The sequence below is a fragment of the Oncorhynchus masou genome, chromosome 13 (assembly GCF_036934945.1).
Source record: "Oncorhynchus masou masou isolate Uvic2021 chromosome 13, UVic_Omas_1.1, whole genome shotgun sequence".
In the NCBI taxonomy this organism is placed as follows: Eukaryota; Metazoa; Chordata; class Actinopteri; order Salmoniformes; family Salmonidae; genus Oncorhynchus; species Oncorhynchus masou.
Genome location: NC_088224.1, coordinates 57,351,102 through 57,375,705, shown reverse-complemented (window position 1 = coordinate 57,375,705; position 24,604 = coordinate 57,351,102). Strand labels below are relative to the sequence as shown.

The 24,604-nt window shown below is 46.3% G+C and overlaps 1 protein-coding gene across 11 annotated transcripts in view; it reads right to left on the bottom strand.

Moving 5' to 3' along the window:
* rap1gap2a (RAP1 GTPase activating protein 2a) overlaps window positions 1–24,604 on the bottom strand; it is a 129,263-nt gene that overhangs the window by 40,109 nt on the left and 64,550 nt on the right. For 3 of the 11 annotated variants that reach the window (XM_064984434.1, XM_064984433.1, XM_064984431.1), the window contains 6 exons: window positions 18,566–18,650; window positions 5,812–5,847; window positions 3,737–3,781; window positions 2,531–2,563; window positions 1,627–1,845; window positions 902–1,005 (listed from right to left, as the gene is read on the bottom strand). In XM_064984434.1, the coding sequence (XP_064840506.1) occupies window positions 902–1,005; window positions 1,627–1,845; window positions 2,531–2,563; window positions 3,737–3,781; window positions 5,812–5,847; window positions 18,566–18,650 (522 nt within the window). Of the gene's footprint in view, window positions 1–901; window positions 1,006–1,626; window positions 1,846–2,530; window positions 2,564–3,736; window positions 3,782–5,811; window positions 5,848–8,465; window positions 9,003–12,782; window positions 12,981–13,292; window positions 13,481–18,565; window positions 18,651–24,604 lie in introns of those variants that run through there. The other 8 variants (XM_064984437.1, XM_064984435.1, XM_064984436.1 and 5 more) reach the window with 8 other exon arrangements.

Genomic DNA, 24,604 nt, shown 5'->3' with positions numbered 1-24,604 from the left:
GAGGAACTCCTGGCCCTACTGTAGTTACCTGAGCATGATGGAGCAACTCCTGGCCCTACTGTAGTTACCTGAACATGATGGAGGAACTCCTGGCCCTACTGTAGTTACCTGAACATGATGGAGGAACCCCTGGCCCTACTGTACATGATGGAGGAACCCCTGGCCCTACTGTAGTTACCTGAGCATGATGGAGGAACTCCTGGCCCTACTGTAGATACCTGAACATGATGGAGGAACTCCTGGCCCTACTGTAGTTACCTGAACATGATGGAGGAACTCCTGGCCCTACTGTAGTTACTGAACATGATGGAGGAACTCCTGGCCTTACTGTAGTTACCTGAACATGATGGAGGAACTCCTGGCCCTACTGTAGTTACCTGAACATGATGGAGGAACTCCTGGCCCTACTGTAGTTACCTGAACATGATGGAGGAACTCCTGGCCCTACTGTAGTTACCTGAACATGATGGAGGAAATCCTGGCCCTACTGTAGTTACCTGAACATGATGGAGGAACCCCTGGCCCTACTGTAGTTACCTGAGCATGATGGAGGAACTCCTGGCCCTACTGTAGATACCTGAACATGATGGAGGAACTCCTGGCCCTACTGTAGTTACCTGAACATGATGGAGGAACTCCTGGCCCTACTGTAGTTACCTGAACATGATGGAGGAACTCCTGGCCCTACTGTAGTTACCTGAACATGATGGAGGAACTCCTGGCCCTACTGTAGTTACCTGAACATGATGGAGGAACTCCTGGCCCTACTGTAGTTACCTGAACATGATGGAGGAACTCCTGGCCCTACTGTAGTTACCTGAGCATGATGCGGAGGAACTCCTGGCCCTACTGTAGTTACCTGAGCATGATGCGGAGGAACTCCTGGCCCTACTGTAGTTACCTGAGCATGATGCGGAGGAACTCCTGGCCCTCTGCCTCCTCGTACTTCAGTGACATAATGAGGTTCCCCAGACTGCTGCCTGTGCAGTAGTAGTTCATATGCTCCTGAAGAAGAGAGAGAGAGGGGCAGAGTGAAAGAAAGATAGAGGGGGAGAAAGTTAAGGAGGGAGGGAGGGAGGGAGGGAGGGAGGGAGGGAGGGAGGGAGGGAGGGAGGGAGGGAGGGAGGGAGGGAGGGAGGGAGGGAGGGAGGGAGGGAGGGAGGGAGGGAGGGAGGGAGGGAGGGAGGGAGGGAGGGCAAGAGAGTCAGACAGACAGCGAATCACTACACAGTATGATGAGACAGTTTAAAGAAGTTACACACCTTCAAGTAAGGTCTTACACTCAATATTTCACAGATCTCCGCATAATTTAAGTCAATTACACGTTCCTTTTCCAAACGACTGATTCTTAATTTGTGTGAGTCCGGAACTATTGAACATGAATATATATTTAAAACATGCTTAGTCATAATCCCAGAGCAGAATTATGCCTGAAATAGGAACAACACTGAATGGAGAACGACTTAAAGAGGGATACACAACCTTACAGAGAACACACACACACGTACACACATCAACATAAACACACACACAGACACACAACACACACATGCAGGCGCAGACCCCCCTTCCTCCCCCACTCACACATCCACATTATTACTACAAGTCAAATAGGCCTTGACTCACCCTGCCCAGGAAGTGTTTGCGGTAGGCCCTGGCCGTGCTGTTACACTCCAACCTGAAGCCAAACCCCCCCGCAGGGCTCATGCCCCCTCCGTCATCCTCCTCACAGAAGCTGCTCTCCGAAGAAGTGGGGGTGCCTGCAGGTGCCTCGGCATCCTCAATCCAGTAACCCCCAAACTGGGGCAGGATCACCTGCGGGTATGGGCTACCCTTCTCCAGAATCTAAGCCACACAGCCAAGGGGCAGGGTTTGTGTACCAAAATATCCCCATCCACAAGAATAGGGCCATATAAATAAACATTTGTTATTTTAGCCCCCTTTGTCTCCAAAATTTCGTCATATCCAATGTCGCTGCATCTCCCCAAAGGGCTCGGGAGATGTGAAGGCCGAGTCATGCGTCCTCCGAAACATGACCCGCCAAACCACGTTCCTTAACACCTGTCCACTTATCCCAGAAGACAGCTGCACCAATGTGTCAGAGGAAACACCGTTCAAGTGACGACTGAGGTCAGCCTGCCCCCCCTCCCCCCCTGGCCAAACCCTCCCCTAACCCGGACGACACTGGGCCAATTGTGCGCCGCCCTATGAGACTCCTGGTCACGGCTGGTTGTGACACAGCCTGGAATTGAACCCGGATCTGTAGTGACGCCTCAAGCACCGCGATGCAGCACCTTAGAACACTGCCTAGAGCATGGAACTTTGATCATAAATGTGCCTATAAAAGTTATTTGAGCCCTGGTTTACATTGACCAGCAGTATGTGCATAACTGGGTGTGTGTGTGTGTGTGTGTGTGTGTGTGTGAGTGTGTGTGTGTGTGTACTGTATATGTGGGTTTGTGTTGTTCATGCTTGTTTGTGCATCGTGTTTTGATCCAATTGATATGATCGTATCAGAGCGCTGACTCACGTCCTCTATCCGCGGGTATGGGATGTAGTCATCCTGTCAGACAGAGAGAGGAGAGACACACACAGATCATTAACCTTACAGGCTGGAATAATTACAGCCCTGTTCAAATACTTCAGGGAACGCCTATTTCCTTCCTCTCTTCCGTAAAGAAATCCCTGATCTGACAAGGCTGGGTTGGTGAATGCTATGAAATAGAACTATTGCTCACACCTATCAATTTGTGTAAGATCAGTGATTGCTTCAAGGAAGGGAGAAAGGCAGGTTGTGTTTGTAAAGAACTCAAACAGGGCCTTGAACTACATTACAATGAGGTCAACTGAGGCAGTCCGTCACTATAGCAAGCGTGAACACAGAAACTCAGGGTGAACATATATACAGTGACTTATTCCACAGAAGCAACTGATGGTCCAATGAGTGATGCAACACAATGAAACACATTAATGAAATGGGCATACATTGATGGAGGAGTCTAAACCTTCCGACAATCTCAGGGATACGAGTCTCAGGATTGACTCTGTGAGCCCCTGGGTTCATCATTAAGTCACTGGGGCTGGTTTAGCAGTCAGCTGGTGTATGACCTTTAAACCCGCTGTGATATGATGTTCACAGGGACGGACTGGGACTAGAAATAGGCCTGCGTATTTCTATCACACTGCCCCATTTTGTCCCACGAGGCCCACCACGCCAGCCCATTTTTTTTTTTACTTGAGGCACCCATTATTATTATTATTATAATTTTGCACAAACATTTTTTTTTTTTTAGACAGATGGACTAAAGATGGACCAGCCCATCTGGCGTTTGCCAGAATTGACCTACGGCCAGTCCATCCCTGGACGTTCACCATCGACTCCAATCGATCTCCTTGACTTTGTTTTTACACTGTATATAGTCCCAGGAGATTGAGGGGAATCGCATTCATTATGCAAAGCTCTTTGTTATTTTATGTTAGCCTACATTTTGTCCTGGTTGAGGGGGATCTTAAGAGAGTTCTAAGTCATTTAGAGAGTGGTGAAACTACTCCAGTGGCTGGCAGGGCTAGCGCAGAGGATGACCACCATCGCAATCAAACAAAGAAGGGATGGGGGGGAGAGAAACAAATAAAGGAATACATGAATAAAGGAATGGACAGAGGCGAGGTCAATGCATCATGACAGAGAAGCATTCTAGTGGTGACACTGACGTGTGTGTATGTGTGTTTCTCAGACCTTGCTTCTCTGCGAGTGGGGCTTCGTCTCCTCCGATTTAGGGACCTGGTTAGGGTCACGCATGTGGACGGAGGGTCACAAGGGTACAAAAAGATCATTCCTGGACTTACACTTAACTCCCAAATCAGTTACTGTACTTATATACTGGACTGTACATTCTCTGGGTAAACATTTGATTGGTGGAACCCAGGGAAAATATTTGCTTGGTAATAAGAAGTGTTTGCGTAATATATGCAGAGCCAAGCCGACATAGTTGAATTGTTGACATCCTGAATTGCACAATTACCAATCTGCTGGAGAGACCTGTGAAGAAAGACCTCTGTGTATGTGGAGAGAGGCTCTGAAGCCCGAATCCTTACCACACACACAGATTCTCTCAAGTATTTTACCAGGCGTAATCATATCTCAATCATCCTTGTCCCTACGTTTCATCTGTCTTGGGGCGGCAGGGTAGCCTAGTGGTTAGAGCGTTGGACTAGTAACCGGAAGGTTGTGAGTTCAAACCCCCGAGCTGACAAGGTACAAATCTGTCGTTCTGCCCCTGAACAGGCAGTTAACCCACTGTTCCCAGGCCGTCATTGAAAATAAGAATGTGTTCTTAACTGACTTGCCTGGTTAAATAAAGGTAAAATAAAAAAATTTAAAAAAATCATCGATTTCATTGGTAGACAAACACACTACTCTGTGTATTGTACTCTGTTTGTGGAAGGCCATTAATTAAGACCTACCACACACACAGAATCTCACAAGTCATTTACCAGACTTAAACCGTATCCTTATCCCTACATTATTGATTTCAGTGGTCAACGCACAAATTGGTCTGTCTCTCTATCTAAGCAGTGGTCAACGCAGAGACTGGTCTGTCTATCTAAGCAGTGGTCAACGCACAGACTGGTCTGTCTATCTATCTAAGCCAGGGCTGCCCAACACTCTTCCTGGAGATCTATTGTCCTGTAGGTTTTCAGTCCAACCCTAATTTATCATATCTGATTCATCTGGTTAAGGTCTTGTTGAGCAGCTAATAAGTAGAATCCGGTGTGTTAAATGAGGGATGGACTGAAAAGCCACAGAGCAGTAGATCTCCAGGAAGAGGGTTGGGCACCCCTGATCTAAGCACTCTCTGCATGTGTTTGAATGGTCCTCGTCCTCCAGTGATGCTTGCCTCCGCCTGGTCCCAGATCTGTTTGTGCTGTATTGACAATGACCATAGGAGTTGGCAATACAGCAATAACAGATCTGGGACCAGGCTAGCTCAGAGAGACAGACAGTGGAGGGGATGGGGGAACAGCTACATCTCAGTGGGGGACTACTTGTCAACACCGCTGGGTTAGATCAAAGCTAGGGGTCTGTCTTAATACAGCCATCTTCGATCCCACTGAGACGGGCTTTGTGATCAACCATTCCAGATAGAGGCCTTTCAACTGTTCGGCCATCGATTGCTCTAGTCTAGTTAGTAGTGCGGGTCGATGTGACGCTGTGGGGACAGCGAGGGGTCTGGTAAGGACTGGCTCAGAGGTGGCAGTGGGCCTGTGTGGCCTCTGTCCTCATTCCTTCTCGCCCACTTGTTATCATGCGCTATCGATCTCCTGTCCTCCTCCGCTCACTCTCTCTTTCTTTCAAAAGCTCCCCCACTGTCCCCAAATTGGCATGGCAGAGCTGCCACCACCACCCACTCTCTTCCTGCCCCCATCCTGCCTAAAACCCCAATCCCACAGAAAATCCCAGAACACCATAGACACAGTGTAGCAGAATAGGTCAGAGAAATCAATGTTTTTTTTTAGAGGGAGCTCGTTAACTTGGTCTGGTTCGGCTCATTACTCAATCAGGACCAGAGATTGGACCCGTTGTTCTCGGCTCCTCAAATTAAGTGCGGCCCGCGTTCCCCCTCCAAACTCCCGTGGTTTAATAACGGACCCTTCTGCTCGTTAGGGGAGGACCCCTTGATTAAAATCTCAGAAAGTGATGAACGTGTCGTGCTTTCATCACCACGTCTATGCCAGCAGCAGTGGGAACTTAGAGAGAAGAGAAGGAAGGAGAGAAGGAAGAGAAAGAGGAAGGAGAAGGAGGAGTCTTACCTGCATCCTTTCCAGCATGTCAAAGAACTCGGCAGACTGAAACAAACAGAGAAACAGAGGTGATTACTTTACTACAATGCCATACAGGTAGAATTGATGCAGTTCTAGTGTATCAAATTGTCCTGGACCAATGTGATCACTAGAAGTGGAGTGCACTGTATTTCCTAAAAAAAGCACTACATTAATTCATGGCAAATATTTTCAATTAGGGTTTATTTGGTATAGGTTGAGGTATGGCTTTGGGATGTCCACAAAGCATAACACCAGTGTGAGATGGTTTAAAAACCTCTACAGGATTGGTGGGTCTCCCGCGGGACGGTTGAGCTAACGTAGGCTTATGCGATTAGCATGAGGTTGTAAGTAGCAATAACACTTTCCAGGACATAGACATATATGGTATTGGAAGAAAGCTTACATTCTTGGGCAGTCTTGATACAAACTTTTGAACAGGCATGCAATGGTTCATTGGATCAGTCTAAAACTTTGCACATACATTACTGCCATCTAGTGGCCAAAATATAAATTGCGCCTAGAATCCCAAGTCATATATTGGCCTTTCTGTTGCATTTCAAAGATGGTACCAAAAAAACAAAAATGCATGTTTTTTTCTTTGCATTATCTTGTACCAGATCAAATATGTTATATTCTCCTACATTAATTTAACATTTCCACAAACTTCAAAGTGTTTCCTTTCAAATGGTATCAAGAATATGCATATCCTTGCTTCAGGTCCTCAGCTACAGGCAGTTAGATTTCCATATATCATTTTGGGCGAAAATTGAAAAAAAAGGGTTTGATCATTTTTAAGTGTGACCAAGGTTTTTGGGGGGTATTTCTATGGAAACGGAGAGAGGTCTGGTCACCGAGGCTACGTTCCAGGCTGTCTAAATTGAGATGTACACTAGCTAAACACGTCATGTGATATAGAAATCTGATGCCTGACTGGGCAGTCTGCAATGTAGCCTTGAACGTGACCTGAAACTTCTCAAACCCAGTAACTACAATTATCACACCACGATCATCTCCAGCGAGCAGCATTTCCACCCTGGTTCCCAATAAGAGCTCATTGAGCCAAGGCAGAGCACTCAAGGAAGGACAGTCCTACACCCTCTCACACCCATATGTACAGTATATTATCCAAACACAGAAAACCAAGCCCACTCCACTTCCTCAAAACAGTCACTCCAGAAAAATAATGGGCTGTTGTTGTGCTCCTGGCCTTCTATGAAAGTATACTGAAGTTCTGGGTCAAAATCTCATTGACAGGAAGATGGTAAAAATGTAAAGAATGAAAGTACAGACAACTAAATATTGGTGACAAATGTTGTGCATTATCATTATTGTAACAATCATCAAACATTTCAAATAACTAATGTCAATATAGGGACCACTCCGAACTCTGTAATGGCTGTCTTGGGTGGAAGAAGGAGAGGACCAAAGCGCAGCGGGGTTCGTGTTCATCATTTTAATAAACAACTGAAGACTTCAAAAATACTAAACAACAAAGTGACAACCGAAACAGTTCTATCTGGTGCAGACACACAAAGACTGAAAATAACCACCCACAAAACACAAAGGAAAACAGGCTACCTAAATATGGTTCTCAATCAGGGACAATGATTGACAGAACCATATCAGGCCAAACACAGAAATAGAATATATAGAAAAGCTAACATAGACTGCCCACATCAACTCACGCCCTGACCATACTAAATAAAGTCAATACAAAGGAATAAAGGTCAGAACGTGACAGAGCTCAATGAGAGTGGAGATCAGGAAGTAAAGTTGTAATTAACACATGATTCCATTATACTTAAAGTAGCTGTCTAAGATTTCTATGGAATATGACCTACTACTGTGAAATAGATTTCCTTCCGGAAATTGTTATGAAGTGGGCCCTATGTTAATAAGCAGCTTTTGTGTGACCCTACTTTCCAAATTCACAAACAACACAATGTTGTGGGCAAATACCAGCCATTATAAATATTATAAATAAGCAAAGGACGAGTCAAAAACATTATTTGGATAGAATATGAGATTTTTAAAAATGATTTAATAGGTGATGGAAAGAAAAACTCTACAAAGAAACAAAAAGGCCTTGACAGTTTTTGACCGGAAGAAGATCCATCCTGGATTAAAACGTTGTTTTATACAGTGTTGTCCTGGCCTTTATAGTGACTGACAGTCAATCAACAAACACGTCGCTCTCTATGTGACAGTCAAAAGTCCTACTCGGGAAATATGCGAAAAGCACAACGGATGAGGAACACAATCAACTACATTGTTTGAATCACAGGTTTCGATGTTGTCAGGTAGAGAATGCAGACAAAGGCAGTCAAAACACTTCTTAGCAGAAATACACGAGGCACCAGTAAAATGCCCCTTTTCATACAGTGAGCCTAACGCCAGTTAAATGTACTTTTTAGGTCATATTTTATGCAAACACTAATGACAAAGCTGAACACAAACGCTTTGAAAGGTGTGGGCTTAAATGGATCACTGAAATGACTGATTCCCTATCTACACGGGTACAGAGAACTCCCGATCAACGCAGCCATTCAACCCAAGGCATTACAGCAACATGTTATATCATAGTCGAACACCACCAGCAATAGCACTAAAACCCACCAAGACCTGGAAAATCCATGTCTTACCTTGAGATATACAACCTAGTACTATGTAAACCAGGAAAACCAGGGAAATGATCCATTTCCCAGCAGTAAAAACATCTCTTTACTGTAGCACCGATCCACCTGAGCTCAGGTGAACATGCTAATCCCACAGCTGTCAGTGCAGTGGGAGTTATCATTTAGTTATACATTAACCTGCCTCAGAGGCCTAAACCCACACAGCTAGTCCCACAGAGTCAACACAATGAGCCAGGCTCACACAGCCCTACAGATGGGCACTGTCACCTTGGTGATTCATTGTCGTCCCCCGTCTAAGGTGAGAGAGCTGCCGAGGGCCACTGGGGGTCGTGGGGGAACTCCTAGGGGCCAGATGAAGATCTATCAATCGGACACTAATCAGAAAGGAACCGTGTCGTGAGCGGAGCCTGGACCGGCTGAGAACCAAGAGATCGGGTCTGTCTGTCCTCTACTGCCTCCAGAGTCTAGATGTAAAATACCCACCCATCTGTCTGTCTGTCCTGCTCCCTCTCTCTCTCTCTGCTCTCTCTCTGCTCTCTCTCTCTTCTCTCTCTCTCTGCTCTCTCTCTCTCTCTCTCTCTCTCTCTCTCTCTCTCTGCTCTCTCTCTCTTCTCTCTCTCTCTGCTCTCTCTCTCTCTCTCTCTGCTCTCTCTCTCTCTCTCTCTCTCTCTCTGCTCTCTCTCTCTCTCTCTCTCTCTGCTCTCTCTCTCTCTCTCTGCTCTCTCTCTCTCTCTCTCTCTCTGCTCTCTCTCTCTTCTCTCTCTGCTCTCTCTCTCTCTCTCTCTCTCTGCTCTCTCTCTCTCTCTCTCTCTCTCTGCTCTCTCTCTCTTCTCTCTCTCTGCTCTCTCTCTCTCTCTCTCTCTCTCTCTCTCTCTCTCTCTCTCTCTCTCTCTTCTCTCTCTCTGCTCTCTCTCTCTCTCTCTCTCTCTCTGCTCTCTCTCTCTCTCTCTGCTCTCTCTCTCTCTCTCTCTCTCTCTGCTCTCTCTCTCTCTCTCTGCTCTCTCTCTCCTCTCTCTCTGCTCTCTCTCTCTCTCTCTCTCTCTCTCTCTCTCTGCTCTCTCTCTCTTCTCTCTCTCTCTTCTCTCTCTCTCTTCTCTCTCTCTCTGCTCTCTCTCTCTCTCTCTCTCTGCTCTCTCTCTCTTCTCTCTCTCTCTCTCTCTCTCTCTCTCTTCTCTCTCTCTCTCTCTCTCTCTCTCTCTCTTCTCTCTCTCTCTCTCTCTCTCTCTCTGCTCTCTCTCTTCTCTCTCTCTCTCTCTGCTCTCTCTCTCTCTCTCTCTCTCTCTGCTCTCTCTCTCTCTCTCTCTCTCTCTCTCTCTCTCTCTCTCTCTCTCTGCTCTCTCTCTTCTCTCTCTCTCTCTCTCTCTCTTCTCTCTCTCTCTCTCTCTCTCTCTCTGCTCTCTCTCTCTCTCTCTCTCTCTCTCTCTCTCTCTCTCTCTCTCTCTCTCTCTCTCTCTCTCTCTCTCTCTCTCTCTCTCTCTCTCTCTCTCTGCTCTCTCTCTCTCTCTCTCTCTGTCTCTCTCTCTCTCTCTCTCTCTCTCTCTGCTCTCTCTCTCTCTCTCTCTCTCTCTGCTCTCTCTCTCTTTCTCTCTCTCTCTCTCTCTCTCTCTCTCTCTCTCTCTCTCTCTCTCTCTCTCTCTCTCTCTCTCTCTCTCTCCTCTCTCTCTCTCCTCTCTCTCTCTCTCTCTCTCTCTCTCTCTCTCTCTCTCTCTCTCTGCTCTCTCTCTCCTCTCTCTCTTCTCTCTCTCTTCTCTCTCTGTCTCTCTCTGCTCTCTCTCTCCTCTCTCTCTCTGCTCTCTCTCCCCTCGCTCTCCTCTCTCTCTCTCCTCTCTCTCTCTCTCTCTCTGCCTCTCTCTCTCCTCTCTCGCTCTCCTCTCTCTCTCCTCTCTCTCCTCTCTCTCTCCTCTCTCTCTCTCTCTGCTCTCTCTCAACTCTCTTCTCTCTCTCTCTCTCTCTCTCTCTCTCTTCTCTCTCTCTCCTCTCTCTCTCTGCTCTCTCTCTCTCTCTCTCTCTTCTCCCTCTCTCCCCTCTTTCTCTCTCTCTCTCTCTCTCTCTCTCTCTCTCTCTCTCTCTCTCTCTCTCTCTCTCTCTCTCTCTCTCTCTCTCTCTCTCTCTCTCTCTCTCTCTCACCTCTCTCTCTCTCTCTCTCTCTCTCTCTCTCTCTCTCTCTCTCTCTTCTATTCTCTCTCTCTTCTCTCTCTCTTCTCTCTCTCTTCTCTCTCTCTCTCTTCTCTCTCTCTCTCTATATATATATATATATACAGTGCCTTTGGAAAGTATTCAGATCCCTTGCCTTTTTTCACATTTTGTTATGTTACAGCCTTATTCTAAAATTGATTAAATACATGTTTGCACTCATCAATCTACACACAATACCTCATAATGACAAAGTTTTGCAAATGTATTAAACATAAGAAACAGAAATACCTTATTTACAGACCCTTTACTATGAGACTCGAAATTGAGGTCAGGTGCATCCTGTTTCCATTGATCATCCTTGAGATGTTTCTACAACTTGATTCGAGTCCAGTTGTGGTAAATTCAATTGATTGGGCATGATTTAGAAAGTTCCGACGGTTGACAGTGTATGGCAGAGCAAAAATCAAACCATGAGGTCGAAGGAATAGAGCTCCGAGACCGGATTGTGTTGAGGCACAGATCTGGGGAAGGGGACCAAAACAATTCTGCAGCATTTAAGCAATCGGGGGAGAAGAGCCTTGGTCAGGGAGGTGACCAATAACCCAATGGACACTCTGACAGAGCTCTAGAGTTCCTCTGTGGAGATGGGAGAATCTTCCAGAAGGACAACCATCTCTGCAGCACCACCAATCAAGCCTTTATGGTAGTGGCCAGATGGAAGCCACTCCTTAGTAAAACGCACATGACAGCCCACTTGGAGTTTGCCAAAAGGCACCCAAAGACTCTCAGACCATGAGAAACAATATTTTCTGGTCTGATGAAACCAAGATTGAACTCTTTGGCCTGAATTGCAAGTGTCACGTCTGGAGGAAACCTGGCACCATCCCTACAGTGAAGTATGGTGGTGGCAGCACCATGCTGTGGGGATGTTTCTCAGCTGCAGGGACTGAGAGACTAGTCAGGATCGAGGCAAAGATGAACGGAGCAAAGTACAGAGAGATCCTTGATGAAAACCTGCTCCAAAGCACTCAGGAAACTCCCCAAATACAGGTGTACCAGGCTTGTAGCATCATACCCAAGAAGACTCAAGGCTGTAATCGCTGCTAAAGGTGCTTCAACAAAGTACTGAGTAAAGGGTCTAAATACTTATGTAAATGTGATTTCCATTTTTTTTATATATATATATATATATCTGTAAACATTTCTAAAAACCTGTTTTTGCTTTGTCATTGTGGGGTGTTGTGTGTAGATTTACAGGAGGAAGAAAATGATTTAATACATTTTATGTAACAAAATGTGGGAAAAGTTAAGGGGTCTGAATACTTTCCCCAGTGCACTGTATATATATATGGTCTACGCCTCTGTATTTATCTCTCTCTTTCTCTCTCTGCCCTTTACTGCCTGGCCCTCCACAGAGACTAAGCGGAGCTCAGCAACATCTCTCTCTCTCTTGCTCTCTCTCTTATCTCCCAGGGAAACCTGCTGCGCCCTGCGCTGTCCACACCAAGATTAAAGGGAAGGACTGGCACTGGGAGGATTCTAACACCACGGTCTCCAGGCGCTCGCCACAGCACTATCGTTGCCGTTTGACTGTAACACCAGTGTTGCGCTAGTGTATAATATGTTATATGTTATATACGTTATGTTATTCTAGGGAAATTGTATTTTCATAGCTAGGGCTGACAGTGAAGACTTGCGAAGAGCAGAATCACAACCTCTGCATCATCAAAATAGTTGCTTGGTGAGAAGCAGAGAAGTCCACAGATAGTCATTGTTATGTAAACAACAGCTGAAAAGTACCAGCGGCCTGGCTTTGGCCCCAGGTGAGAGCAGGTCCACCAGAGCCATGGCCCAGTGAGACACGGGTTCGGGCCCGCATAGTTGGAAACAGAAAAGTCTGAGCCTTTTGGGTCAAACACTGGGGTAAATCTTGAATGTACATGCGCCATTGACGTACCATTGAATACGCTTGAAAGTAAAACCTGTCATACTAGCTCATATTACCTGGTGGTAATTCAACTCTTGTCGCATATAAGAAATATCGGCATTACTAAACCTCCTGCAGAGGCAATGTGTAACTCTACTAAACTATTGGAATTAACTGGACAGACAGTAAGCCATAATGTACAATAAAGTATGGGAGCTTTTCCTAATGATCCCTGATAACAGCTACAGTAAGAACAGTACCTGAGTCATCGTTAGCATTCGGTTAGCATTCCGCTAGCCTGGTAGAGATAGAACCAGAAACGCAGAGCTCCAGAGAGGCCAGTCTCCACTGTTCTCCTGCCTGCACAGCTGACTTCAACTCTGGGCACTGGGAGAAAAGCAGCAGGGGGCGGGTGGGGGTGGCGTGGTGTGGGCCTCTGACAGGGGTTCTCAGACTGTGTGTGTGTGTGTGAAATCCAATCAAATTGGATTGGTCGTATACACAAATAGGCCGATATCATCGACGGTGCAGCGAAGTGTTTGTGTTTCTAGTTCCAACAGTGCAGTGTATGTGCGTGTGTGCGTGGTGTGTGTCTTTTACCCTCAACAGCATAGACACACTTTTCCCCCATTGCAAACACTCTTTCAATCACACTTTCTCTCAACCAAATGTACCAGTTGTCCCCTCTTAACAAATGAAGCAGTTACACAGTACTAGAGTGCTCTGTCATCAAGGCATCCTGTACCACAACACAACACTGCAATACACACTTAACTCTTCTGGCTCCTCAGTCGGACTAGAAAAAAACGTCCACTGTTAATTCAACAAAAACTGTTGTCGCTCTCGCTTCCTTTTCTTTCACAACCTGGTCTTCAACCGCCTTCATTTCCTTTATTTCTCTGCCTCCAACAACCCTTTCTTCAAACAAAACCTCCCTCGTCCTTCATTTTCTCCTTGGAGAATGTGAGAATTGAGTGCTCTCTGCTATGTTCAGCTTTCTCTTATGTCATTCAAAGCCACAAACAGGAATGTCCTGTTGTGCATTGACTAAGTGGAACAGGTCCTGCCTGTGTGTCGACTCACATTTCATTTCATCCTCATTCAACTCCTTTCATTTGAATCCTATCGTTCAGGACAGGGAACATTTACATTTTCAATATGCTGTTTACACACTTTCTTTTTGTCTTAGAATAAGGAAGACTTGAGACTCGGAAGTGGTTCCTTACAAAATGACTCATCTCATTATGAAATGTGTGTATGTGTGTGCACACACGCACACAAACACACGTGTGAAGTACTCGATCAGAGAAGTGTCAGCCTGGCAGCTTCACTATACTACTAGAGATGTCTAGAACAACAGCAAACAAACTATGCCATACCAGCTACTAGCAGTGAGTAGCACAACTCCAGCGGGCTGAATTGGGTGCAAATGATCTCCTTACAACCAGATGATGTCATTGTATCGGTAAGCATAGAAATAGTGCACATAGAATAGATCCACTGCTTATCAAATTGGCTTTCAATGAGAATGACAGATCTATAATCTGTTTCACCTGACCTTGTGATTGTCTCCACCCCCTCCAGGTGTCGTTTATTTCCCCCAGTGTATTTATCATTTATTATTTATGCCTGCCTTGACCTCGAGCCTGCCTGCCTTGACCTCGAGCCTGCCTGCCTTGACCTCGAGCCTGCCTGCCTTGACCTCGAGCCTGCCTGCCCGCCCTTTGGTACCTACTGGACTCTGAACTGGCTTTGACCTTTTGCCTGTACACAACCATTCTCTTGCCTACCTCTTTTTGGATTAATAAACATCTAAGACTCCAACCATCTGCATCTGGGTCTCGCCTTGTACCCTCATAGTATGTGAATTTGTCGGGTCGGCCCACAAAGCTACGTACCGGACCTTTATTAAAGAGCGTCTGAACGCAGCAATTCTGTGTTTCTCTACTACTCATTAAGAAAAACTAGACTTCAGTCTTGAGGGTGTGGTTCGATGAGGCAGTTACTGATGTTTGTCCCCCATGAGACCATAGGAAGAAAGCCGGTATTACCTCCTCAAAGTAGTCAGAATTCATTTAAGATTTTCAAAAAAATGTATTGTGTAATTTTATATCCGGCTAAGTTGTTCGGTGCAGTATTTCTCAAGTTAAAAAAAAAATGCACAAGGTGTTGTCTTGTGTAAACAAAGTCAAATTTGCTGCTCTGATGGGCAGGTCTGCCTCACTGCAGTATGTGTGTGATCTGCGGTAGGATTGGATAGATGTCTATCTCGTGTCAATGGTCAAATGAGCATCCTTGAAATCCAAACCCAACCAAGAAACTAGAAAAAAAAATTCCGACTAGCATGGATGGCGCATAGGCCGTTTGCTATGAGAGAAGTTGTTTATTGCCTTTAAAAACCCAGTCAGTATCATCACACTATGGAAATGACTGATCAAGGGATTGACTATGAATAATCTCAAATCAAATCAAATCGTATTTGTTACGAACACAATTGACAGCAGGTATAAAAGGTGCAGCAAAATGCTTGTGTTCTGGGTCCATCAACAGTGCAGTATATTAATCAAGAGTTGAGGTACTATGCATAGTAATAGCCTCATCATGTACGTACACTATAGGATACAGTATAGATAATGATTTAACTCCCCATCTCTGTGTCATACTGATTCCCCCTCTCTGACTTCACTCTTTATTTCTTTATTTCTCTCTTTCTATTTCTCTGTATTCTACACTTTCTATTCCTTAACTCCCTCTTTCCTCTTCTCTCCCACTTCCGTGTTAATCTCACGCCCTTCTCCTTGCAGACTAGATAAGGGGGGCCAGCCTGCTTCAAGGTGACGCAACAAAAATCGAATGAACGTATCCTCTGCAGCAGAGGTAACTCTGAGTTTTCCTTTCCTGTGGCGGTCCTCATGAGAGCCAGTTTCATCATAGAGCTTAATGGTTTTTGCGACTGCACTTGAAGAAACTTTCAAAGTTCTTGAACATTTCCGGATTGACTGACCTTCATGTCATAAAGTATTGATGGAGTGTCATTTCTCTTTGCTTATTTGAGCTGCTCTTGCCATAATTTGGACTTGGTGTTTTACCAAATAGGGCTATCTTCTATTTACCCCTTGTCACAACACAACTAATTGGCTCAAACATATTAATAAATAAATAAATTCCACAAATGTACTTTTAACAAGCTACACCTGTTAATTGAAATGCATTCCAGGTGACTACCTCGTGAAGCTGGTTGAGAGAATGCTACATGTTACTACATGATTCCATATGTGTTATTTCATAGTTTTGATGTCTTTTTTGATGTCAATTTTATTATACAATGTAGAAAATAGTACAAATAAAGAAAAACCCTGGAATGAGTAGGTGTGTCAAAACATTTGACTGGTACTGTCTATATTTGTCACACCCTGACCTTAGAGAGACGTATTATTTCTCTATTTGGTTAGGTCAGGGTGTGATGTTGGGTGGGCATTCTATGTTTTCTTTTCTATGTTTCCTTATTTCTATGTTTTGGCCGGGTATGGTTCTCAATCAGGGACAGCTGTCTATCGTAGTCTCTGATTGGGAATCATACTTAGGTAGCCCTGTTTCCCTCCTTTCAGTGTGGGTAGTTAACTTTGTTTGTGACACTTAGCCCTGAAAGCTTCACGGTTGTTTTTCGTTTGTTGTTTAGTTGGCGACATTATCTAATAAAAAGGGAAAAGTACGCTCACAACGCTGCGTTTTGGTCCACTTCTTTCGACGGCCGTGACAGTGTCTGTCCTCTACCCACCACCAAAGGACCAAGCAGCGTGGTCAGGAGGGGAGGACACGACGGAAACCTGAGAGGCAGCCCCAAAATATATTTTTGTTGGGGGGGGGGGGGCAGATGACGTGGGCGTCGGTGCTGAGGGGTGAGTCTGAGACCGAGGAGGAATTCTTGGACTGTTTGAGCGAGGAGTGGTTGGCAGTAGAGAGGGATGAAAGAGTTTGGAGGGGTTGGAGTCTGGAGCAAGACAGTCGGTTTGAGGAGCATGTGACCCTTCAGGCACCATGCTTTGCGGTTACACGTACTGTGTCGCCGGTACGCATCCACAGCCCAGTGCGTCCTGTGCCAGCGCCCCACAGTTGTCGGGCTATGGTGAGCATCCAGCCAAGATGGGTTGTGCCAGCTCTGCGCTCCAGACCTCTGGTGCATCTCCACGGCCCAGTATATCCTGTTCCAGCTCCAGGCACCCGGTCTCCTGTACGTCTGCCCAGCCCGGTAAGCCCTGTGCCAGCTCTACGCACTAGGCCTCCAGTGCGTCTCCACAGCCCGGTAAGCCCTGTGCCAGCTCTACACACCCGGCCTCCAGTGAAGATCCATGGCCCGACGCCTCCAGTGGTGATCCATGGCCCGAATTCTCCAGTGATGATCCATGGCAAGAAGCCTCCAGTGATGATCCATGGCAAGAAGCCTCCAGTGATGATCCATGGCACAAAACCTCCAGTGATGATCCAATGGCAAGAGGCCTCCAGTGATGATCAATGGCAAGAGGCCTCCAGTGATGATCCATGGCACGAAGCCTCCAGCGAAGTGTCATGGCACGAAGCCTCCAGCGACGGCCTCCAGTCCGGAGCCTCCAGCGAGGGTGCCCAGTCCGGGGCCCGCAGCGAGGGTGCCCAGTCCGGGACCCGCAGCGAGGGTGCCCAGTCTGGGGTCGGCAGCGAGAGTCCCCACACCAGAGGCGCCACCAAAGCAGGGTGGGCCAGAAGTGGAGCGGGGTCTACGTCCCGCACCAGAGGATAAATGCCCTGACCTTAGAGAGCTGTTTTATTTCTCTATTTGGTTAGGTCAGGGTGTGATGTGGGGTGAGCATTTCTATGTTTTGGCTGGGTGTGGTTCTCAATCAGGGACAGCTGTCTACCGCTCTCTGATTGGGAATCATACTTAGGTAGCCTTTTTTCCCTCCTTTCAGTGTTGGTCGTTAACTTTGTTTGTGACACTTAGCCCTGAAAGCTTCACGGTTGTTTTCTCGTTAGTTGTTTTGTTGGCGTCATTTTTATAATAAAAGGAAAATTAACGCTCGCCAGGCTGCACCTTGTGTCACGAACCTCGCCGAAGATGGTGCCTCTTCCTCTTCGGGCGGTGCTCGGCGGTTGTCGTCGCCGGCCTATTAGCTGCCATCGATTCCCTTTCCGTTTGTTTTGGTTATTGGGTAATTGGGTACACCTGTTTTGTGTTAGGGTTTGTTTGTAGGCTATTTAAGGGCACTAGGCCCGCTGGGTATTTGTGCGAGCTTGTTTCTTGTTACCCTTTTGGATGGTGTTATTTTGTTTGTGTCTTTATTCTCCGGACTATTTTTGTCCTGTTGTTTGGACTGATAACTTGTACACGCCCTGTGTGTTGGCGTGACCGTTTTTGTTGCGCCGGTGAATAGATTTGACAAACGACTGAACCCTGCTCTCTGCGCCTGATTCCACCCACCACTCCTAGTTTTACGTAACACCTTGGTCCACTTCTTTCAACAGCCATGACAATATTTATAGAAATAATGTCCCTACATTAAAATAGTCCACAGAAAGACAAGTGTTAGATCTTATTGAATCTGGCAGCTCCCTCTGACTCTCTCTCGTCTCCACTATGACCTCTAAAGAGTTACCCTCTATGAACAGAGTTACCCTCTATGAACAGTGAATGCCCACCTAGTCCTCATAGGGCTGACTCACTATGCGTCATCAACACTATTCATTTTACAGTGCACTACTTTTGACCAGGCTCTGGGAATAGGGTGCTATTTGGGACGCGGACAGAGTCTGCTACCATGGCTCCTCTCTGAGGTGTTCTGATTGGCCAGGTTCAGACAGTGCAACGACACCATTTTCAGTTTTTCACACTATTGCACAGAGCCAAACAATACCGTGCTCACTTGGGTATTTACTTACCATACTGTCCTTTCCAGCACGGTCCCAGCAACTATGGTGGATGGGTAACAATGCCAGTTTGGCACAGTTCAACTCTGCTCTGTAGTGTGAAAATGGTATAAGTGAGACGGGCATGAGGTGGTACGTGTCCTACCTTCATGGTGGGCGGGGCTGTGCGGGGGGGCGATGGGGGGCAATCTCCCAAGGGCACGTTGGAGATGGTCAGCAGTTCCTGCTTCCTGGAACACATCAAACACAACAGAAGATATCATGATACGGCACAATGATAGTACAGAGGACGGATGCTGCATCACATATCACCCTACTTCATGACATACACCGGGGTGGAAGTGAGAAATATAACATTTAACATTTAACAGAAATATAATTTCCCTAGACTGTGCAGCAGCTGATAGGGTCAAGCCTAGTTATAGTCCATGTATATAACGTTAGCGCAGAGTTACTGCTGCATTCATGTGGTCAGGAAAAAGCCCAAACCCTACTCATATGCCTAGAAGGAAAGAGAGGCTGTCTGGCTCATAGACTAAAGACTAGGTCTTCAACATATCCAGCCAACTGAAGTAGTGGGTATCCAAGTGAGTTTGCGGGGCTTGTAACAGAGATCTATCAATCAGACGCCAAGGAACCGTGTCGTGAGTGGAGCATGGCTGAAAACCAAGACCCCTCTGCCTGTGTGTCTGTCTCTGTCTGTCCTCTCACGCCTCCAAGGCTGGCCCACCACAGAGCCTAGATGTAAAATATCTGTATCTGTATCTCTCTGTCTCAATTCAATTCAATTCGCTTTATGGCATGACGTAACAATGTACATATTGCCAAAGCTTATTTTGGATGTTTACAATGTAAAAAAATGAATAAAAATGAGAATAAAAATTGTCAAAAGGACAACAGTAACAACAATAACCAAGGGCCAAAATAACCATACATTCAACAATAAGTATACAGTAGAGTACATGTGCAGGTTGATTGGTCTGTCAGACACTGTCCCTCAACTTATGGCAGGTAGCAATGTCGTGCGCTACCAACCCACAGCTCTCTGCGTCCTCCCACAACAGGACGGGTAGCCGATCATCATCAGAGAGGTCTTTGAAACCTTGAAAAAGGGTTTCAAATTTGAGAAATTGACACTCTCTAATTGTTTTATATTTTTGACATTTAGTCAGGAAATGCAGCCCCGTCTCAGGTTTTGCTGTTGTGCAGTGGTTGCACAGCCTTTCCTCTACAGGGAGCCAGGTATTCCTGTGCCTTCTCTCTCTCTCCTCTCTCTCCTTCCTCTCTCTCTCTCTCTCTCTCTCTCTCTCTCTCTCTCTCTCTCTCTCTCTCTCTCTCTCTCAGAGGTCTGTGGAGAGTATCTTTAGCCGAGAGGCCTGATGATGACTTTCACTCAGATCCTTAGTGACCAGCTGACATGGTTGTTGAGAGGCCCCCAGGGGCCTCCAGGGGGCCGGGGTCTCCTTCCAGGAGAATGATCACACATTAAGAGGTTCATTTATCAGGAGGGACAGAGTGGGGATTTAGAGATGGACGTGAGAGGCGAGACACACAGTGCAACAGGTTGCCAATTAGTCACATTCTCTTGACAGTTATTTAGTCAGTTATCGAACACAGGATTTCATTCCCAGCCTCTTTTTTTCATCCATAGTTTTTTCCCCTCTCGTGTGTCAAGTCAGTGTGGCCCAGCTGTGAACTGTGGACTGGAGAGACCACACTCACTTAGGGTATTGCCGTCGGTTACAACAGGTGTTACAATACAATACAACAGCATTTCACTTACTGTGAAATGCTTACTTACAAGTCCTTATTAACCAACAACAGTTTTAAGAAAAATAAGAGTTTAGAAAATATTTACTAAACAAACTAATAACACAATAAAATAACAATAACGAGGCAATATATACAGAGGGTACGGGTTAGTCAAGGTCATTTAGGTAATATGTACATGTCGGTAGGGCTAAAGTGACTATGCATAGATAATAAACAGCGAGTAGCAGCAGCGTAAAAAAAGAGGGGGTCAATGCATATAGCCCGTGAAGCCGTTTGATTAGCTGTTCAGCAGTTTTAGGCCTTGGGGGTAGAAGCTGCTAAGGAGCCTTTTGGACCTAGACTTGGTGCTCCAGTACCGCTTGCCGTGCGGTAGCAGAGAGAACAGTCTATGACTAGGGTGACTGGAGTCTTTGACTGATACCGCCTGGTATAGAGGTCCTGGATGACAGGAAGCTTGGCCCCAGTGATGTACTGGGCCGTACACACTACCCTCTGTAGCGCCTTGTGGTCGGATGCCGAGCAGTTGCCATACCAGGAATTGATGCAACCTGTCAGGATGCTCTCGATGGTGCAGCTGCAGAACCTTTTGAGGATCTGAGTACACATGCCAAATCTTTTCAGTCTCCTGAGGGGGAATATGCATTGTCATGCCCTCTTCGCGACTGTCTTGGTGTGTTTGGACTATGATAGTTTGTTGGTGATGTGGACACTTATGAACTTGAAACTCTCAACCTGCTCCAATACAGCCCCATCGATGAGAATGGGTGCATGCTCGGCCCTCCTTTTCCTGTAGTCCACGATCATCTCCTTTGTCTTGTTTACGTTGAGGGAGAGGTTGTTGTCTTGATACCACACTGACCGGTCTCTGACCTCCTCCCTATAGGCTCATCTCATCATTGTTGGTTATCAGGCCTACCACCGTTGTGTCGTTGGCAAAATTAAGGACGGTGTTGGAGTCGTGCTTGGCCATGCAGTTGTGGGTGAACTGTGACGACAGGAGGGGACTAAGCACACACCCCTGAGGGGCCCCCATGTTCAGGATCAGCATTGCAGATGTGTTGTTGCCTACTCTTATAACATGGGGGGTGGCCTGTCAGGAAGTCCAGGATCCAGTTGTAGTCAATGAACAGCATTCTCACGTAGGTGTTGCTTTTGTCCAAGTGGGAAAGAGCAGTGTGGAGTGCAATAGAGATTGCGTCATCTGTGGATCTGTTGGGGCGGTATGCGAATTGGAGTAGGTTTCTGGGATGACAGTGTTGATGTGAGCCATGACCAGCCTTTCTAAGCACTTCATGGTTACCGACATGAGTGCTACAGATCGGTAGTCATTTAGGCAGGTTACCTTGGTGTTCTTGGGCACATGGACTATGGTGATCTGCTTGAAACATGTAGGTATTACAGACTCGGTCAGGGACAGGTTGAAAATGTCAGTGAAGACACTTGCCAATTGGTCAGCGCATGCTCTGAGTACACTTCCTGGTAATCCGTCTGGCCCTGCGGCCTTGTGAATGTTGACCTGGTCTTACTCACATCGGCTACGGAGAGCGTGATCACAGTAGTCCGGAACAGCTGATTCTCTAATGCATGCTTCAGTGTTGCTTGCCTCAAAGCGCGCACAGAAGTAATGTAGCTTGGCTGGTAGACTTGTGTCACTGGGCAGCTTGCGGCTGGGCTTCCCTTTGTAGTCCATAATAGTTTGAAAGCCCTGCCACATCCAACGAGCGTCAGAGCGGTGTAGTAGGATTCAATCTTATCCCTCTATTGACGCTTTGCCTATTTAATGGTTTGTCGGAGAGCATAGTGGGATTTCTTATAGGCGTCCTGTTTAGCGTCCCACTCATTGAAAGCGGCAGCTCTACCCTTCAGTTCAGTGCAGATGTCAAATCAAATCAAATTGTATTGGTCACATACACATGGTTAGCACATGTTAATGCGAGTGTAGTGAAATCCTTCTGCTTCTAGTTCCAACATTGCAGTAATATCTAACAAGTAGTCTAACAACTCCACAACAACTACCTAATGCACAGAAACCTAAAGCGATGGAATAAGTTTATGTAAATATAAATATATGGATGAGCGATGACTGAGCAGCATAGGCACGATGGTATAAAATACAGTATATACATATGAGATGAGTAATGTAAGATATGGAAACATTATTAAAGTGGCATTATTTAAAGTGACAAGTGATCCATTTATTAAAGTGGCCAATGATTAGAGTCTGTATATAGGCAGCAGCCTCTCTGTGTTCGTGATGACTGTTTAACAGTCTGATGGCCTTGAGATAGAAGCTGTTTTTCAGTCTCTCTGTCCCAGCTTTGATGCACCCATACTGACCTCGCATTCTGGATGGTAGTGGGGTGAACAGGCAGTGGCTCAGGTGGTTGTTATCCTTGATGACCTTTTTGGCCTTCATTTGACTTCGGGTGCTGTAGGTGTTCTGAAGGGCAGGTAGTTTGCCAACCGGTGATGCGGTGTGCAGACCGCACCACCCACTGAAGAGCCTTTCGGTCATGTGCGGTGCAGTTACCGTACCAGGTGATGCTACAGCCCGACAGGATGCTCTCAATTGTGCATTTGTAAACGTTTGTGAGGGTTTTATGTGAAAAGTCGAATTTCTTCAGCCTCCTGAGCCTTATTCACCACAATGTCTGTGTGGGTGGACCATTTCAGACCATTTCAGTGTCCGTGAAGTGAATGCCGAGGAACTTAAATCTTTCCACCTTATCCACTGCTGTCCTGTTGATGTGGATAGGGGGAGGTGCTCCCTCTGCTGTGTCCTGATCATCTCCTTTGTTTTGTTGACATGAGTGAGAAGTTGTTTTCCTGACACCACAGTCCGAGTGCCCTCACCTCCTCCATGTAGGCTGTCTCGTCGTTGTTGGTAATCTAGTCCACTACTTTTGCATCATCTGCAAACTTGATGATTGAGTTGGAGGCGTGCATGGCCACGCAGTCATGGGTGAACAGGGAGTACAGGAGGGGGCTGAGCACGCACCCTTATGGGGCCCAGTGTTGAGGATCAGCGAAGTGGAGATGTTATTTCCTACCTTCACCACCTGGGTGCAGCCCATCAGAAAGTCCAGTACCCAATTGCACAGGGCGGGGTTGAGACCCAGGGCCTCAAGCTTAATGATGAGCTTAGAGAGTACCATGGTGTTGGATGCTGAGCTGTAGTCAATGAACAGCATTCTTACATAGGTATTCCTCTTATCCAGATGGGATAGGGCAGTGTGCAGTGTGATGGCGATTGCATCGTCTGTGAACCTGTTGGGGCGGTATGCAAACTGAAGTGGGTCTAGGGTGGCCAGTAAGGTGGAGGTGATATGATCCTTGACCAGTCTCTCAAAGCACTTAATGATGACAGAAGTGAGTGCTACGGGGAGATAGTCATTTAGCTCAGTTCTCTTTGCCTTCTTGGGTACAGGAATAATGGTGGCCATCTTGAAGCATGAGGGCACAGCAGACTGAGATAGGGAGCGATTGAATATGTCCGTAAACACACCAGCCAGCTGGTCTGAGCATGCCTTGAGGATGCGGTAGGGATGCAGTCTGGGCCAGCAACCCTGCAAGGGTTATCACAATTAAATATCTTACTCACGTCGGCCACGAAGAAGGAGAGGGAGGGCCCACAGTCCTTGGTAGCAGGCCACGTCAGTGGCACTGTATTATCCTCAAAGCGGGCAAAGAAGGTGTTTAGTTTGTCTGGAAGCAAGATGGCAGTGTCCGTGACATGGCTGGTTTTCTTTTCGTAGTTCGTAATTGCCTGTAGACCCTGCCACATACAGTGCCTTGCGAAAGTATTCGGCCCCCTTGAACTTTGCGACCTTTTGCCACATTTCAGGCTTCAAACATAAAGATATAAAACTGTATTTTTTTGTGAAGAATCAACAACAAGTGGGACACAATCATGAAGTGGAACAACATTTATTGGATATTTCAAACTTTTTTAACAAATCAAAAACTGAAAAATTGGGCGTGCAAAATTATTCAGCCCCCTTAAGTTAATACTGCGATTTTGCAGCTGTAAGTCGCTTGGGGTATGTCTCTACCAGTTTTGCACATCGAGAGACTGAAATTTTTTCCCATTCCTCCTTGCAAAACAGCTCGAGCTCAGTGAGGTTGGATGGAGAGCATTTGTGAACAGCAGTTTTCAGTTCTTTCCACAGATTCTCGATTGGATTCAGGTCTGGACTTTGACTTGGCCATTCTAACACCTGGATATGTTTATTTTTGAACCATTCCATTGTAGATTTTGCTTTATGTTTTGGATCATTGTCTTGTTGGAAGACAAATCTCCGTCCCAGTCTCAGGTCTTTTGCAGACTCCATCAGGTTTTCTTCCAGAATGGTCCTGTATTTGGCTCCATCCATCTTCCCATCAATTTTAACTATCTTCCCTGTCCCTGCTG